Here is an 18267-nt window from a genome sequence, read left to right as displayed (position 1 = left end):
ACAAATTTTGTAGCTATGTGTGCCCTAACCAAAGCCATAAACTGTATCTCTCAACAAATCGTGCCACCAATGACTGAAGAAACAGCAATGCATCCGATACTCAACCCATGTCACCTCCTCTTCAGCGACCAAGTCTTTATTAAAAACTTGGTCCACTGATTTAACGGCCTCTGAGTTGGTTTATGCTACCCCTCTTGCAGTAAATCAATAAAGTACTAAGTGCCTGCCAAATAAGCTCACCCAGATGAAAATCCTATAAAATAATGGTCAACTGCAGATTGATAGCTGGTTTCTCCCCGAAGTATTTATAATTTCTGTGCATAAAGATTTATATCACATCAAGCATACCTTGTGATAAATAAAATTGTTCCTATGCATTATGTGTAATGTATTGGGTAGCTAGGATATTTGCTATTTTTATGTTTGGATTAGAAATATATTTAGGATGTAGTTGTATATGGAGTAGGAGTAGCGATATAAAAAGGGGGAGATAGGAAATGCAACTAGTATTAACGGATGGCTTACTGTGCATCATCTAGAGTTAAGTAATAGTTGGTACACAGACATGAGCTCATTGGGGGAAAAAGAAAGTAATGGTAGTTATGTTTGCTTCTTGATTCAACACGTGTTGGGAGCTCCCAAAGTGTTAATGTTACAGGAAATTCTGATTGTGGCGGCCCATTGCTTACTGCATCTGACATTGTGCAGGCTACAAAGCACTTTCCAGGCACCGAGCACACAACTAGACTTGAGCCAGATTCTCCTTATGGTTCTGGGTGCTTCTCATCAGTCAGATCGGACTTATGCTGGCTCCCGGTAAAACAAAGAATTGCCCTGAAAACCCCAGCTTTGACTCACAAATGTCTGAGCAACAACGCCCCACCTTACCTGTCCGCTCGCTTCTCACGCCACACCTCCACTCGACCTACCAGAGCAGCCCAAACTCACAGCCTCATCGTGCCTAGATGCAAACTCCAAAAAGCTGGTGGGGTGAGTTTCCCCGTCCTGGCCTCCAAACTCTGGAACACCCTGCCCACACCTATCAGAATTGAACCATCATTCCACTCCTTCAAGAACAATGCTAAAACCTGGCTGCTCTCCCAAGACTCATGAGACCTTGACACTCCCATACGGGGTACAGGACTGTATATACATTTTCTCTCTGTCCCTGTATTATACGCTGTTAATGGTACCCTTCGGTACATGTATATATGCTGTATATTTTTGTAACTTACTGTAACTACTGCTTTTTGTAACATGTTTAAGAGTATGCGCCCGGTTTTTTGCGCTTTATAAATAAAATAAAATCATGGTCCCTTTCTCTTCTTCCTTCCCTCTCCTCCACAAACATCCCCCTCTGCTGAATTTTGACTGGCTGCCTGGTGCCTTCTGAGTCTTACAAGTCACCATGCCCTCCTCGCTAATGTACCCAAGCACATGGTTCTCCCATGAACCCCCAAACCTGCACTTGCTCCACCAGGCGCACTGCTGCCTGTACAAGCCTGGCAAGGCCTACACCCCTACTGTGCCCAATCCAGCCCCATCCTCCCACTTCTCATTACAACATGTGCACGATCCAAATGACACCTGGACAATTTGTTATTCTTCATCCAAGTTTCCCCCTTCTTTGGTCTTGTGGCACCTTGCAACACCATTTGCTGTATAGGCGCACTACAAAAAATACCCAATAAATAGCTCTGTGCCACCATGTCTCCTTGCACCCATTACATCCCCCTCATGGCCAGAACATCCCATAGGACATGGCCCGGTCTTCCTAAGTTGATGACGTGCAGCGCTGTGTTGCTAGCTAGGTTTGGGCCAAATTAAACCCATAGCAATCTATGAGTGGTGCTATGGAGTCCATCACCAGCTCTGCCCGAACACAGGAGAGCCAGGATACAAACACTGACCATCTCTCCTTCTGGCCCATATCGTAGAAGAACCAGACAGCCCATTACCCACTCTCCACCCAGAAAATGCAGCCATGCATACATGATGCATCCAACCTACCATCCACACCCTGGTCATCTGGCGGGTGGTAACCTACTTCATGGAGCGCTGGATGCCACCCTGGCCTGGATAAAGGTCTTGCACAACATTCCTTGGTTCATCAAGACTGGAGAAACAGAGCCTTTGCACTGGCCAAGATTTCAGGCTGGCATCATAATAGTGGCAATAAAGGACCACGCTACCAGAGTGGCCCCCTAGTGGCAAACAGCAGAACCATCTCAGGCCAGATAAGATTATTGTGCAAAATAAATGTCAAACACTGAAAGTGGGTCTTCTTGGCAAGGTCCGCGATGGGCAGAGAAAGAGGCAAAGACACCACATTTTGCCTCTCAAGATGGTGAGGGGGCCCATGGAGGGCAGCAACTGTACGAGGGAAGGTAGGAGATTGGGTCCCAATGAGAAGAATCTCAGTCTTACTGCCATTAAGGCAGTGGTTGTTAGCAGCATACCATGCATGAAAAGCAGTCAGGAATGGGAGGAAGAGGATGAAGTGGACACAAGCTGCGAGTCAGCTGCAAAATACTGGAAGTGAGGAGAGAAGGCAGAGATCAAATGGGGTAGAGGGGCAGGGTAGAGGTCGAAGAGCCACTATGAGAGGCTAGAGCCCTGAGGGATGCTTCAGGTGGCGAATGAGGGGGGGGGGGAGAGAAAAGGGCCCAGTTGAACCTGGGAAGGTGGTCAACCAGCCAGTGCCAGGCCTGTGAAGGCAAGGGTATCAGCAGATATGGGTGGAATGGTTGACCCAGAGGAAAGGTCAAGGAGGAGAATGGAAGGAGCGTCGGTGAGATCAAGTCCTCACGTGTGTTCAGGAGTGCAGTTTATGTGCCTATGGCTGCTGTGAAGCTAGACTGGTAGTCGTGGAGACAACAGATTCAGTGTGGTGGATCAGCGGGGTGGGGGAGGTGACCAGCTTCTCTGAGAGTTTGCGCATTACAAATAAACAGAGTGCAGAGAGTCAGGGATGGCAGAGGCGAGGGAGACTGCAGCAGAAATGGCGAGCTCCTTGCAGAATTGAACAAGTCAGCCGTGTTAGTGGCCCCAGAGATGCAGGCTTGGATATAGGCCTTTGAGTTGGAGTCTTTATTGCCTTTGGAGCAGGCCAATCTTTCAGCGGATGTGCTCGAGGCTCGCCACTCCCGCTCAGTACGTTATTGGGTTCGCAGATTTGACACCAGGATGATGTTGCAATAGGCAGAGCATGGGGCCAGTTTCATGTTTTTCAATGCTTGACAGACAGCACGACACCCGCAGTTTGTGAGGTAGGTGCGAGACCAGTGGTTGCCTACTACGTATTCTGATGTGATACTCCTATAGCTTTATTCCTAGATGGACACCAGTATCGTACGGCATGTTGGGGGGGGGGGGGGCGGGGGAGCCCCCAGTGGGACCAGGTGCTTCACCAGAATGTGGTACATCATACCTACCTGCACCGATTCTGCATCTTTTGGGGTGTGTCAGTAGTACCAGGAACTGTAGGACGGTTGGGAAAAGCCAAGTGTGAAGCAGTCATAGTGCAGGCAGTTTAGCCACCCTTGAATGGTATCCTGCTTAGATGGGCAACTAAGCAAACAGACTGGCACTGAACCTCAGCTATGTGCTCATCATTCAAGCTTAGATGACAGCAATGACCGAAGCATGCAAAGTCCTGGATATAACTGGGCGTCACCCGTGTGTTGGTGATACGGCAAGTGATGCTATAGAGAGTACGGGGCCGTGCCTGACTGTAGGGGACAGCCTGATCTTAAAGTGGACAGACACTAGTGTGTCCCAGAGAGAAGACGCGAAACCACGGCCCAGGAAGCAGATTCTGTATGCGAGTAGGTCAGTCAGTGAGGTGGGCCACCTAATGTCAAAACAGACCTAAATGTTAATCCAACCAAGGGGTAGGTTTACAAAACCGCCTATGGGGACGAACGATCAAGCTGGTAGGTCGCCAGATGCTCTGGGGCCAGGTGTTTGTTAGAGGGCAGATTGATGCTGTGTTTAGGGAGTTGGGGAACATTCCATGAGGCACTTACTTTGACATTGGGGACAGCAACAGGGAGGAGTTGCTGTGTATGGTTGGTTTATATAAGCGTGACCACAAGATCCTGTGAGGGGAGTTAATGAGGTTCAGGTGTGAGGATTTGCCGATTTTGCAATGTCCATCAGCTTGTGTCATGTCATCTAGTGATTGGTGTTGCAATTCACCCCTATTGCCAAAGCAATAGGGGTGGGAGTGGGGAAGGGGCAGGGAGGATCCCTCGGTTCCTTTGTTGTTGGGAGCCCGCTTTTTAGAAAGGGAATAAAGTACACAGTTGGGCTTTTGTCACTGTAGTCGCAAACAGTTGAGACGACAGGGCAGACCAGGGCTGTGACCAGTGCTGGAAATAAAAATTGCTGGGGAAACAAGTCACCTCTTTGTAGGGTGGGGGCGTGGGAAGGAAGGGGAGTGTCCCCCCTCCGGTTGTGCAACCTCTCTTGTGCAACCTCTCTCCATAAGTCAATCTTGGCGATTTGCATAAAATCAAAGTGCACAGAGCATTATGGGAACACCAGAATGTCCACAATTTCTGATTCAGTAAGAGACCCTTTAAGGCGAATAATGGACTGTTTTGATTGGTCACAATATTCATCTGAATAAATTAGTGTCTGACTTGCAAATCAGTTTGGACAGCTGCAACACCGAGGCTTTGACAGTTTGAGTCTTCCGAAAACTTGAAGGACTGGTTACTCGGTAAGTGCGAAAATGCAGCTTCAGAGCTGGCTGGTAGATTTCCGCTGCGAGCCGCTGCGCTCTGCGGACTGCCTCAAGCAACTCTCGCTTAGATGAGCAGACCGCTTTCTGAAGACTTCTGCTCGTCGAGGCGCCGGATCCGAGACAGTCATGTGGTAGCCACTGGGTCTGTGCAACGGAGCACGCCGTCCCATTCCCAGCGCTGGCTGGGACAGAAATGACTAATATGCCGCTATAGCAGGTAGAGATACTGAATCAGGATAAAAAGGTCACTTAAAGTAAATGTAACACCAGGATTAGAAAAAAAAAGTTTTAATAAGAATCTTGGCCATCATAAATAAGAGGAAAACCAGATCTCGAAGATGTAACAAAAGATTCTCATAAATAGATTTCACATTTTAAAACAAACCAAATGTCTCATAAATAACTCCTGTTTTACGCGTCACAAATCATAAAACCAGGTCTGCAACAGAGCAGCAACTTTCGAAAGACAGAAACACAATCTTAACTTGACCGAAGAAATGTAATGACATGTAATGGTCTTGTACCCCGAGTGCTCCCCTTTGCCGCTTGAGAACACAGACCAATGGGACACCAGTCAACCTTGCAGGGGGCCGAGCAGCGGGTATCTGCTCTCTGCTGGAACCCCAACAGATCGTTCCGCCAGAAGGGTGGTGTGGCAGTGCTAGCAGCGGTCCACAGGTGGACCGTGTAAACTCACTAACAGATTTTGGGACAAAGGAAAAACAAAAAAAAAGGCTCCTGGTACCCTCCCTTTGCTTACCTCATGTACCAACCACACCGGAAACTTAGCAGCCAATTGGGGAGCCATTGGAATGTACCCATCTTGCCAGCTCACCACTGCAGGTAGCTAGTCCCATTGCCCCGTTCTTCGTGGTAGTAGCCAACTAACCTCCCAACCCAGGAAATGAGGGGGTGGGGTGGGGAAATACACACAGAGTACCCGGAACACCAATGTTGCCAGAGCAAGGAATGGTGGGGATGCTTAAGACATACCCGAGCTCTCCAACCCAATCAGCGGAAGAAACTAGGGTCCCTGCGCATCGGTACAAGGAGGTAGATTCCGATAGGACACTGGCTCCTCTCCAACCTGGATGGGGGAAGGAAGAGTGCACCCTGTTTGAACCAGGTGGCCACCCCCCCCTCCCAGTACCCCCAGAACACAAGGGACAGCCCAATACCAGCCAAGCTCAGGGAAGGGACTGTCGCCAAATGGACCATTCTCCCTGAGACGGTTTCAAAGAGAGCATACAAATTAAATACAAAAAGCAGCATTCTGCTCTTGGAGGCTGCACCCACCCAAAAAAAAATAAAAAATAAAGTATGCAGCTTTACTTCACAGCAGCATTATCCTTAGAACACAATTGAGGGGGTGGGGGTGAGAGCGGGGAGGAGACGCACCACCCACCAGTGGTGTGGGTGTGCCTTTTCTTGTGGGAATACCACCCCCACCACCCACATTCTGCCCTGCGGCCACAGTAAACAAGACTGCCCTGAGGCACAGTGGTGCATGGATACTCCTTCCACCCAAAAGGGGCAGAGGGCTTCCACTGTTGACAAGGCACTCCAGTTATACACTTCTGGCCAACAATCCGAACTTTATTTGGCGGACTGCAGGTGTCACTATTCCAGAGTCCATTCCCTGGCCCTCCACTCCGCCCCCCCGCCCCCCCCCGCAATGTTCAAATGTACCTCGTAAAGACAGTTTCCCCCCCCAAGAAAACTCAGTGTTCAACCATGGAGGTGTCAATCCTTCGATGCCCATCCCAGAGGTGCCCGGCCGGGCTTGCCTACAGTCCAGCTCGTTGCTCCTTGGTCCGAGCCACCTCAAGACTAGTTGCCAGGATGCAGGCATTGGCTGCCTGCCCACTTCAGCTTGTGCAGTGGCTGCCCAACCGTTGGCAGCCTAGATACGCGTCCAGCAAGTGCGGAGGTGTTCCACCTGCTACGCATGGATGCTCAACTAATCCCCAGTTGAGACCAGATGCGATCAAGTGCCACATGGACACAACCATGGGCAGCGCCCGGTCCTTGCTGGGCCCTTGGGACCCTCCGTCTTCAAAGCCTCTGTGCGGCTTATAACATGTCCAGCGCCTCAGTTACAGGCCTTCTTCATTGTTGCCAGGTGGCTCTTTGGTGGTGGGGAGGTCTGTGAGGGGCTCTCCGGTGAGCCAGGGGTGAGATAAGATCTGCTCCACAGACGGTCTCTCCGACGGCCGCTTGGATAGGCACCACTCCACAAGGTGCTGACATTCTGCCATGGAGAAAAATAAATACAGGTAAATCAACTGCCACGGTATCCCCATTGAATATGTTGGCTTGTACAACAAACTCTGAATTAAAGGACCCGGTATGCTAGGGGGCACCAGGAAAGTTGCATGCTCAAAGCTAGAAGGACCCTGGTCATTTGTCGATATGAAATTATCGACTGTCAATTCACGGAATGTGGCATTCTATGCCAGCGGGTAACCCGACTAGGAGTAGCGGTTGCCTGACCGTAAACCAGCTACGGGGGAAAACAAAAGTTCCTGAAACCTCACATCCCAAGAGGCTGCTCATGGAGCTCAAGGGGCACCCAAATTCAAATAACAGATGAAGGAGGAGTTGTAGCCAAGGCTATTGACCCACCAAGCTATCTTGACAACCTACATATAGCTCGATGCCAGCTCACGAAGATATACAAATTGTTGCATTGCCCCTCTCCGCCCAATGAAAAATACAGCATTCTAATAAGCAGGCGCCATTTCGATTTGGTTAGATCAGATTTGGTCCATGACAGACCAGCGTCAAGCCCCAGCATTGCAAACTTACCACGGGTGAGGCGGCAGCGGTACTGTATCTTCCCCTGGAGGATCTCCTCGTCGTGTTCGAAGGGGATGTCGCCGCATACCATGTCGTAGAGCAAGACGCCGAGGGACCAGACAGTGGCCGACCGCCCATGGTACCGGTGAAAGCGGATCCACTCTGGGGGGCTGTACACACGGGTGCCTGAAGAAGGAAAGAAGTGGAAACTTACACCAACAGCCTAAAAGCCATGCAGAGACCCAGTTCACAATGCTTAATACTTCGGGAGGGGGAAGGTGCTAAGAGGGGCACCAACTGGCAACCAAGGAACGTGTGCGCGATTTGTCGCAAATGGTGGGCAAAGACATGGGTGCAACATCCCATCTCCACGTTGAGTCTGAACTACATCCAGACATCACAACAGTTCCATTTACAATAAGCCATTATTTGTCAACGGAACCCCACCACCCCCCAAATCTAGGACAGACGCCACAACACTTAAGAGCATGACCAGTTGTGTACTGGGATACGCTTGGCCGCTCTATCAAAATCTACTTGCATAGACTAGTCGTTTTACATACGGTTTAGGTCTGCCTGGGCAAAATGCATTTTTTGGGGGTTGAAAATGCACGGGGGCAACCTGCACCCCATATATTTAATTTAACCGAAAAACAATCCAAAAAGAAGCTCATCGAACAAGGTAAATGTTTTTTCGATGAAGTATGCCAATACCGTTTTTACAGAGGTTGCGTACCATTTGCATAGTACTCGATGTTGCTGGAAAACAATGAAATTATGGGGTGTAAGTATACGGATAGCCTCTGGGTATCTGTGCGCCACACATACACCCCTGTGCTGTTAAAAATGTCACTCGCCTCCACGAGTCGAGCGCATTTCTTTTAGGTCGAGTAGCTAAATTAAGTTGCTCAACCTGCAAGTCTGGCAGGATTGTAAAGAATTTTCAAGGCTTGTATAGGGATGAAGGAAGGACCCCTCCTGATGGTTAGCCGAGATGTATAAACCAGAATAGGCACTTAAACTACCAGCTAAGCCAACACAAATAGCAACTAAATACAGTGCGAAACATGGACCCACCATCGAAGTCCGTGTAGACTGTGTCCCTCAGAAGCGCCCCGGAGCCGAAATCTATGAGCCGGAGCTCAGCTGTCCGCAGGTCCACCAAGATGTTCTCGTCCTTTATGTCACGGTGCACAACCCCGCAGGCATGGCAGTGCCGCACAGCCTCCACCACCTGCCGGAAAAACTTGGCCGCCAGCTCCTCAGTGAGTGGGCCCCGCTCTGTGATGAAGTCAAAGAGGTCCTGGACGGGCTCGGGCCGCTCGAGGATGATGATGTAGCTTTCTGGAAGTTCGTACCAGTCCAAGAGGCGAATGATGCCGCGGCAACCGGAAGACACTTTCTTCAGGAGCAGGATCTCCAGGGGTACAGTCACCCCGTTCTGGAAAGAAAGACGCACACAGCAGTCAATACCCAACCCACAGCTTCGGGAACATGCCATGTATGCGCTTTAGGTAGGCCATACATAGCCTCCAATCGAACACCCTGAGACGTACATTAATGTATCAATCCCATACATAGCAGCCCTCAGCCGGAGATTCAAGTTGTCCCAATCCCATACACAGCCCCCAGACAAAGATTTGAGGTGCCCCTAGTACAGGAGCGCACTCCTTATGCAACAAGCCCCCAGACAAAGATTTGAGGTGCCCCTAGTACAGGAGCGCACTCCTTATGCAACAAGCCTCTGAGAAGAGGCAACTCCCGTGTAGCGGTTTACAAACTGGCTGAGTCTCCCAGGAAAGCCTGAGACGGGGCGTGTTTTAAGCAAGCCGTTGACCCCCTAACCCCCTTCAATTATAATAGGCCGTTTTGGCATTTGGGGTGGCCACCAACACTTTTTAAAAAGAAGCACCCAAGTATTTGGCTAGGAGCGTCCTACAGCAACGAGTAATTATCCAGTGACACTTACCATTTGTTTATATTCCCCGATTCGATCCTTGGCAACATGCTTGATCGCCACCTGAAATCAGACCAAACAAAATCAGACCGACAGAAGCTTGGACCACAATTCAGAGTTCTGTGTAGCCATTCAGAAAGCGGTTGCATTTAACGTGGGCAAAAATTGTACATTCTGGGAGATCACGCCCTTTCTTTAAGCACATCAGTTCTGGGCGATCTGAGACAGCAGAGGCAGAGGTGCCACGTGCCTAAGATCACAGCGTAAAAGGGACACACCAACACAACGCGGGCCTCTGTCCACACCAAAGAGCGCTGGCTACGCACGCACGGCAGGCCCCACTAGTTGCCTTGCATTACAGCTGCAATCGGTCCCAGCCGGCACATGTACGTGTAAAGCACGTGCGGCCGAGGCATCCAATCTAAGATACCTCGAAAGCTGCACGCGCCAGGTACCCACAAGAGTGCAGTAGCAAGGCTAGCCACCTCAACACTAGGCTTACAGGTCAGCGGGCACACGGATGCAGATCAGCACTCACCGGCAAGTCATCACTGAGCCGCACCCCAGAGTAGACCGTCCCGAAGCCCCCGCTGCCGATGACGGAGCCCAGCTTGTAGCATTTCTCAAATGGCTCTTTAACTACAGGAGAAAAAAGCAAAAGCGGGTCAGCAACAGGCACCATCACAAACCAGCAGGATACAAAATACAACATGAAGCTACATGCATGTTGCATGCACAATGATCACATTCCCATGTTAAGAAGGCACGGCTGCGTGGCTTGATCAGGATCACAGTGTGGGTAAGAGGGGAAGCCACGACTGGTTTGTGGTCGCATTGGAATCAACTAGGTTACCCAAGCCAGATAACTATAAAAAAAAAAAAAATTCGGCAAACGTGCCAACAAGGTGAGCACCACACACACAAAGCTACACGCTGTAGTAAGCCTACGAAATAAGGGGGCAGACTGAGCTCATGGGGTGCGCATTGAGGGAGGAAACTGCGTGTACAGTGGATTAGACTCATGTGGACACTGCGCGCAATTACGTGTCATCATGCACGACTGTTGTGTGCATGCGGGGCGTGGGCGCCTCAGAACACCTGTGATAGAATAGACGGGAATCCCGCAAACACCAGCGGCCCCTTGTGGCCACCCAGGGAAATACTACAACTTCGCGAGACCCATGGCTCCGCCCCACAGCATGGGCCGGCAGACCACCGCACACCAGGAGCATGGAGACCACCCTGGCTCCACGGGAGCGGCGCGCTCTGCCCTGCGGGAAGTACCCCCCACCCCCCTTCCCGCTGTAGATACTAGAGCGCAGGCACCCTCTACCCATTGAGCATGCATCATTCACCGTGCACCTCACCATACTTGCGCAACCAAGCCAAATAAACACAAAGATGCAGCATAAACCGTATTGTGATTACACACCGTATTGTGATTACGCGCGCGCACACCCCCCCCCCTAACAGTACTAGGGGTGGAGTATCCATAGCCAGACGCATCGCTCCCTACAGAGCTTGCACCACCTCCCACGGAAAACCGCATCCCACGGACCACCTCCCTTGCACTGCAGGCAAGCATCCCTGCCACATGGCACCCACCACCTCCCGTGCACTGCAGGCAAGCAACCCTTCCACAGGGCACGCACCACCTCCCGTGCACTGCAGGCAAGCAGCCCTTCCACAGGGCACGCACCACCTCCCGTGCACTGCAGGCAAGCAGCCCTTCCACAGGGCACGCACCACCTCCCGTGCACTGCAGGCAAGCAGCCCTTCCACAGAGCACGCACCACCTCCCGTGCACTGCAGGCAAGCAGCCCTTCCACAGGGCACGCACCACCTCCCGTGCACTGCAGGCAAGCAACCCTTCCACAGGGCACGCACCACCTCCCGTGCAGGCAGCATCCCTTCCTATGGGGCTGGGTACCGGCATCCTTCCTACATACCCTGCACTAGTGTGCTACCCCCACGCGCACCTCCCCCACCGAAGCCTGTAGCCTTCTATATAGGGCACGATATGCATAGCCGCCCCCCGGCAGGGTATGCACCACTTCACAGCCCGCAGCATGCGCCCCTACATGGCGTGCACCAGCCCACTGCAGCAGAACCCAGCGGTATAACCGGGGCTCCGGCGGCTGTGCAGCCCGCGCGGAGATGCACGGTTCCACGAACCTGTCGGGGCGGGCGCCGGCGGGGCCACCTCGGGCTCTTCCTGGAGGTAGTGGAATTGCTGGAGCACCAGGCAGGGCAGGGCGTGCGGGGCGAGCAGCATGGCGGGGCCGGGCTCCGAGGCTGGGGGCGGCGCGTGGCACGGTGCAGGCGCGCAGGAGGCAATGGGTCGGCGAACACACGCGGCGGCTGCAGCCCTCGTGCGCTCACCCGGCTCCGGCTGATACACAATATTGCTACAATCCATTCACCGCCGCCAGCCAATAGCAGCGCCGCGCCAATTACGAATAAAGGATGTACCGCCCCGCCCCGGCCAATCAGCGGCGGCCGGGGGCGCGTCCGCCCTTTCCCGCGCGGCCCTGGGAGTCACGCGTGACGTCGACAATGGGGAAGCGCGCGCTGCCATTGTGTGGCCTGTTGGGGGCAGAGGAGACCTTTTGCGCTGCTGAGCCTGAGCCCGGCCGCGAGGGCAGAGGCGGCCATCTTGGGTGCCCGACCCTCTCGCGGGCCACCACTGCTGCACACGTGGGTCTTTTGCAGGCGCTGCACCAGAGCGGCGTGCTTGAGCCGGAAATTACGACATGCACAGCATGCGTAGGGCCATTCCCGCAGGAGCACGGCCATGCACAGCATTTCCCACATCACACAATGCACTGCATACGCACGGCGGCGCGGGCAGGCACCGTGCAAGCTCTCCCCAAAATGTGCACATGCCTTATACCAATTCCCGCAGAGCGCACCCAAAACCCCACTTGTCCGGCGGGAGAACAAAACACACCAAAGGGCGCTGTTCTAAAATTGGCACATGCGTCACGTGTTCGCTTTCAAGGGTGCTGGTTGCAACAAGGACAAATACACTTTTCTGGGAAATTTAGGCCCAAACCTCCACGCTATTGGATGTTTGGAGGCAATGCACGAGACAGTTCTATTATTTTACCAAAACCCCTCAAGGAATTCGCGGCCCCTTGTTTACATGTAAATGCCACATGAAACTTTAAATGTTCTTCGTTTGAAATTGTAATGAAATGAGTTGTGCACATTCCACACTCCTCGAAGGCCTACGGCCTAAACATTCTCCATCGCATTTGATGGAGTGGAGCAACCGCCACTATCCCCCATGTTCTGATCGGGGTTCTCAAAGGTTGGCCAAAAGTGTCTCCACGCCACGTAAAAAGGCGGCTTCCTCCAGCTGTGGCTTTGTCTGTGCCACCTTGGCGCACAGCCTTTCTATTAACCAGTCTGAAGGGCCCCACAGATTTTCTGGGGGGGGGCTCGCCCCTTTTGAGTTGGAGCCCTACAGCCTGACCCGAGAGCAACTGTGCCTCGGATCCTCTTGACCACAAGGGTCGTTTGATGGCTGCGCCCCCATACACACAACGCACACTCATAGAAGCATGGCAACCATCACAACAAACGAAATTCAAACAGAAAGTAAACCCCTCCCACGCCCTGCCCCCACCGACCCAGCTGATATAACAATGGCCAGATTGTGTCTTCTGTAAGCACGCAAACGTGCAGATCAAAATAACACGAGGGAGGCCCTGAAAACACTGTAAAAAAGAGAGCTCCTTTCCCCCCCCCCCCCCCCCAAACATCGAAAGAAAGGAAACAATGCCCAGTGCCCCGCCCCCTCCTCGTAGCTGTTCTCAATGCAGTTTCGCCCAGGGCCATCACTTGCATTGTGCTTCCTAATCTGCCCCCGGTATCTGCCCCTGGGCAATTCCCTCTGTTACACTGTGATTAATGGCAGGCATGCAGGCTCGGGCTGTTAATATATCATTCACCACCGCCTAGGTTTGGGTAGGCGTGCGGGGCAGCCTGGGAACGGCACCCCCCCCAAAATGCCACGGGAAAGAGACATACAGGTCCAAACACCCAGTCCAAGAAAAATGGGGCCGTGAAACCGACAGCTGGTCAAATAAGTGTGACCTGTTGCCTCGTGTGATGGCCCTGTGTGTGCGTGCAGCACAAACACCCACTTAGGTCCGGTCCGAACAGAAATCGCAAGGCCCTCGAGTCCAGGGGGTGGCAGTGGAGGGTTTGGCAAGAAAAGTATTTTTAACATACTTAAATGGCGAGTTCCTGATACTCCAGAAAAGCGAAAGGGGACCGTTCAGACTCCCCGTGTGGGGGTAAAGTGAAATAAGCACCCCCCCCACCCTCAGTGGTTGAGGCTCTGCGTTAAGGTGTGAAACTCGCACCCAGTGGTTGGGGCTTTGATCCAAGACGTGAAGCTCTACTCTAAGGTGTGGAAACTCGCACCCAGTGGTTGGGGCTTTCATCCAAGACGTGAGTCTCTACCCTAAGGTGTGGAAACTCGCACCCAGTGGTTGAGGCTCTACTCCACGGTGCGAGACTCACGCCCAGGGGTGTTGAGAGGCTGTCCCAAGGCGTGAGACTTGCGCCCAGCGGTTGAGGCTCACATCTAGTGGTTGAGGCTCTACTCCAAGGCTTGAGACTCACACGCAGTTTTTGAGATTCTACTCCAAGGCGTGGGACTCACGCCCAGTGGTTGAGGCTCTGCTCCAGGTTCACCCAAGGAGTTAATCTGCGCTGAAAGGAGTGACGTTGTATTCAAGCAGTGAGAGGCAAGGCCAGGGGGTGAAATGCGCGTTAAATGAGCGAGAATGTACCCCCTGGAGAGGGGATCACGGATGAGACCACCCTGGGCCTTCCAGCAGGATGGGTAGCATGGACCCCCACCTCCCACAAGTGTGGCGTTTGCCGGGTCCCAGAGGCCTCGACGCGTTACTGATTTACTGTGCAGATAAAAATACCCCACTTCTTGCGCGCCGGTCAGCGTGAATTCGCTAGGTTTTACGCCGCTTTCCTCTGGTTACACCACCAGGGGGCTGCTTGACCCCAGGCACCTTTTAGTGGCCTCGGAGGAAGAACACAAGACGCCGTTTGGGTATCTCATTTAACTGCTCCCTGGGGGGGGGGGGCGTGGGGGGGGAGAAGGGCTGGACAGCTGTCCCGTCAACCCCCACCCCGTCACCCACCCAAAACAAAGTCATTATCTACAGGGTTAATCAATAGCCAACAGCTGACATTACAACTTCGCTGTGGGGGGAGGGGGCGGTCCGGGCCGAGCGCGCGCATCTGTGGGGCACTCCGGGGATTAGAAGGAACCACGGGGACGCTTGCATAGGCAGGAAGTGGGTGCAAAGCTGTTCGGATGTCTTAAAATGAATGGGGCAGCCGTTATGAAACAGGGAGTGGCTTTTGGCCAATCCCCACGCATGCATTGGCACAGAGCATTCCGTGGAAGGGGACTCAGCGCTTAGAGGCGATTTAGCTCTTTAAGGCCCTATAGAAGGGAATCTATTTTTTTTTAAAAACCTTAAGTTTAGAGCAGTGTTTTTTAGGGGTGTTAAAAGTTGGCAGGCTTAGGCTACATCGCCAATATTGAGCACGCATTTCTGCAAGGCGAGAAACTTGTTTTTGTTAAAAATAAGAGACACGTGATATGCACTCGAACAGTCACCCCAAAACAAATGACTGTTGTTACAATGGTTTATTTACACCATACAGCAGAAAAGCAGACGCTCCCAACGCGCCGCTAGATGGCAGTGGTGTGCGGGCGTCTAATGCCACGCTCTTCCCTCCGGCCTTTAGATTGGAATCTTCGGCACTTAGCGTCAGGGGAAGCCTGCGCCCGGGCCTTTCGGTTATTTCTGGGCCTGCTTTTGGGGGCGAAGGCCAAGGAGTGGGCCTGGCACGGGATGTAATTGGCAATAACAACACAGTTGTTTTGCCGTCAATCCACCCCTCACCGTCCCGGCCTCTCATAAGATATGAAAAGTTCCTGCTGCCAATTGTGTAACTCAAGCCAACTAAATTGGAATCTCGGTTCAAAGCGGAATCTCCCCGCCAGGTGTGATCTTGAGCAAGTTAAATGTTGTCCCGAAAAGTTGCTAAGCGCCTGCCATCGGGGACTTATAAAACATGTGCAAGGAAGCTGTACGCATTGCATTTGGTTAAGGCATGGGCTCAACAGGAAACTCAATAGAGTTACGGCAGACGCAGGCATTACACAATTCTAACACCCACGCGATGGTTCTAATTGTCTCAACCCACAGACGGATGAAAGGGTAAGGAAAACCAGCCGGAGCTAAACTTTCGTACCCACGGAACTGAAAAGATGTCTGACTGCAACAGGCGCGCGAGCCCGCTCAGCTATCCAGCTGGATTGATATATTGCAACCTGGCGTTTGAGTTGGTCGCCCTAGAGATGCACACTGCAGTTTATTTCAGGCCGTGGGGGAGGTGGCGGCATCAGAAGCCACTGGTTGGCAAACACCGCAGCTGCCAGGCAGCTCGTGATAGGGCAGAAGCTGCAGCTTGTGGCATGGGACTCGGTGCGACATCCCCGGGGGCTGCGCTGTCACGCGCGGGCAGGGTGACACGGGGGAAGGGGGGGCACTCTTTAATAGGCGACCCCACTGCCTCTGCACCACACGCAACGCCCACCGTTTCTCTCCCCAGCTCCCGAGTCGTGAGTCTGCGTGATTCAGGCATGAGTCACCGCCGAGCCCCGCTCGGAAACCAGTTTTTACACCCAGAGCTGCTCCAGCCTCCCCCCACCCCCCGCATCGCCAGCAGCTGTAGCACAATCTGCGCGCCACATTTCTACCGTGGGCCTCCAGCCCTCTAAACAAAATCGCCACCCTTTAACTGGATACCCCGCAAGTCAAATGTGCACGCAGCTAATGCCCCGACTGGAGATGCACGCGCTGCAAGGGCACATACGGTAGCCTGCTGGGTTGAGCGAGAGCTGCGCAGACCCTGTGGCAAGCGTCGCTCATCTTTCACAGGTCGAGAACACGTGATACTAACAACCATTGGACCTAAAAACGAAATCTCGTGTGAGCTGCTCGTGTTCCAGAAAGTTTAAAACCTTCTTTTCTCGAACAGTTGGCTTGGCCTCCAGGCTGCACGCAGAGCTCCACAGTAGGCGCGTTAGCCCCCATGGCTATGTCAGCGGCTGCGCCGACGCGCCAGCGCTCCTCGCTGGCTCTGTGCTTGCCTTGCTATGCTAGTTCGTATTCTCCAGTGCAGGGCAGCCATAGCACGGCCGGAGTCGGGGTTCGGTCCACCATGCTTTGCCACATATAACGTGTTTGCATACAGAATAACACCCCAATCAAACCTGCAAATCATGTGACGAAACTCTCAAACGTTTGCGGCTTTCACATTACACAACACATGGATCGCTGCCGCAGGCGCACAACCCACGGAGCTGTCACATGCCACTTTGAGAACCGTCCACTTTACTGGAGCCGAATTGCCCCTATCGCTATATATATATTTTTAAAAACACCCCACTACAGTCTTGGATCTGCTGCCTTGGAGTGACGATCACTAACTCGAAACAGGAGTCTCCACGCAGGGCACGTTGCCCCCTACCCGCTCTGCTGTTTGCAATTACCGAGAGGAAGTCGTAAACTTGAAAGCTCACTGCCTGTCACCTTAAATCCTGCATTATCACAAACAGGGCTCACAATCCAGAGGCATTCCTGCAAACATGGCCGTACCAAAGGCGCAATAAAATGTATAAAACATATATGTCTGTAAGGCAGCCCAGGTGGTTATTGCGACTGCTGCAGAAGTGTGCACAAACTGCATTTGGTGATTCGGCTCCCTGCGGTGTCGACTCAGCCTTTCATCCCTCCGAGATCAACTCACACTTTCATCCCTCTGAGATCGATAGAATTAGTCCACTTGATTGGGAAAAATACAGCAACACGTGCACCTCCGCAAACCAACACGCATGCACCAGTGGGCACCGTATGAAAAAAAGCACGGACTTACCGGCCGGCAAGTCCTCCTTGGGAAACACGGAGTTTATGATGTAGTTGTGCAGCTTGTGGTGGTACACGACTTGCACGGTGGACATGGTGGCGGTGGTTGCGCGGGCTCCGCAGCAGTTATGACAATCCGTGGGTGCTGCTGGCTGGCTCCAAGGTGCCCCTGCTGCCTCTCCCAAGGGTGGCTGATCTGACACTGCCGGCTGCTCAAGGACTCTGCTCCAAGGGAGGCCGGCAGAGGGGGAAACTGACAGAGGGAGCTCGCCCACGTCATCGCCCGCCCCGCCCCTGGCCAATCACAGGCCGCCCCCCCAGAAAGGGGCGTGGCCAATGCCAATAACAAACCCTTGCTTGTTCCCAGCCCTGGAGCCAGGCGGCCGCACTGACAGCAGAGGGGTGGGGGGGGGGCCATGCTTCTGGGCTGCCAAGGGAACTGCAGTATTTTGGAAGCTTGCAATTAAATGATCCCGTTAGCCGAATTCAGTAGCAACTTGTATTTCGCGAAACAATGTCAAGGCGCTCTCTCTGCCTCTCTTCCATCTCTGCTCTTTCGCTCTGTCTCTCACAGCACAGCATCTTTTTCTGCCTCACTTATACTTTCTATCTGCTAGCTTTACAGCCCGCATGGGTCTTTTTTCGCAGGCAGAAATGGCGCAACAGAGAGAGCGCCTGCCCGTGCAGAAGGCAGAACACTTTGAGCGCAGGTGAACACTGGCCATATATGCATTAGTTAATGTTGACAACGTCGGCAGTGCTTTCTGGATGAAAGTAATTGACCA

At 52.7% G+C, this 18267-nt stretch overlaps 1 protein-coding gene across 2 annotated transcripts; it reads right to left on the bottom strand.

The window, feature by feature from the left end:
* Positions 1–5022: 5022 nt before the first annotated feature.
* On the bottom strand, positions 5023–17704 carry LOC138566231 (serine/threonine-protein kinase pim-1-like). 2 transcript variants are annotated; one of them, XM_069643298.1, is made up of 6 exons: positions 17493–17704; positions 10045–10145; positions 9519–9569; positions 8627–8990; positions 7559–7735; positions 5023–7001 (listed from the first exon to the last, which is right to left on the bottom strand). In XM_069643298.1, exons 1-6 carry the CDS (start codon positions 17575–17577, stop codon positions 6847–6849), a joined length of 933 nt encoding a protein of 310 aa, XP_069499399.1. In that variant the 5' UTR covers positions 17578–17704; the 3' UTR covers positions 5023–6846. The 2 variants fall into 2 exon arrangements, with proteins under 2 accessions (XP_069499399.1, XP_069499398.1); XM_069643297.1 differs by lacking the exon at positions 17493–17704 and adding an exon at positions 11682–12057.
* Between the last annotated feature and the right edge of the window lie 563 nt (positions 17705–18267).

The sequence above is a fragment of the Ambystoma mexicanum genome, chromosome 2p (assembly GCF_040938575.1).
Source record: "Ambystoma mexicanum isolate Mex_15411 chromosome 2p, UKY_AmexF1_1, whole genome shotgun sequence".
Classification (NCBI taxonomy): domain Eukaryota; kingdom Metazoa; phylum Chordata; class Amphibia; order Caudata; family Ambystomatidae; genus Ambystoma; species Ambystoma mexicanum.
The sequence above is the reverse complement of the archived record's forward strand: the minus strand, read 5'-3'. Positions and strand labels throughout refer to the sequence as shown.

What these genes read in the sequence shown, in the direction of transcription:
- LOC138566231 (XM_069643297.1), bottom strand. Translation starts at nt 11,925, where the DNA reads ATGGATTGTAGCAATATTGTGTATCAGCCGGAGCCGGGTGAGCGCACG. An exon ending in AGTCTACACGGACTTCGATG is followed by an intron (nt 7,736 to 8,626) that starts GTGGGTCCATGT and finishes TTCCTTCTTCAG; the next exon opens with GCACCCGTGTGTACAGCCCC. An exon ending in CCGCTGCCGCCTCACCCGTG is followed by an intron (nt 7,002 to 7,558) that starts GTAAGTTTGCAA and finishes TCTCCATGGCAG; the next exon opens with AATGTCAGCACCTTGTGGAG.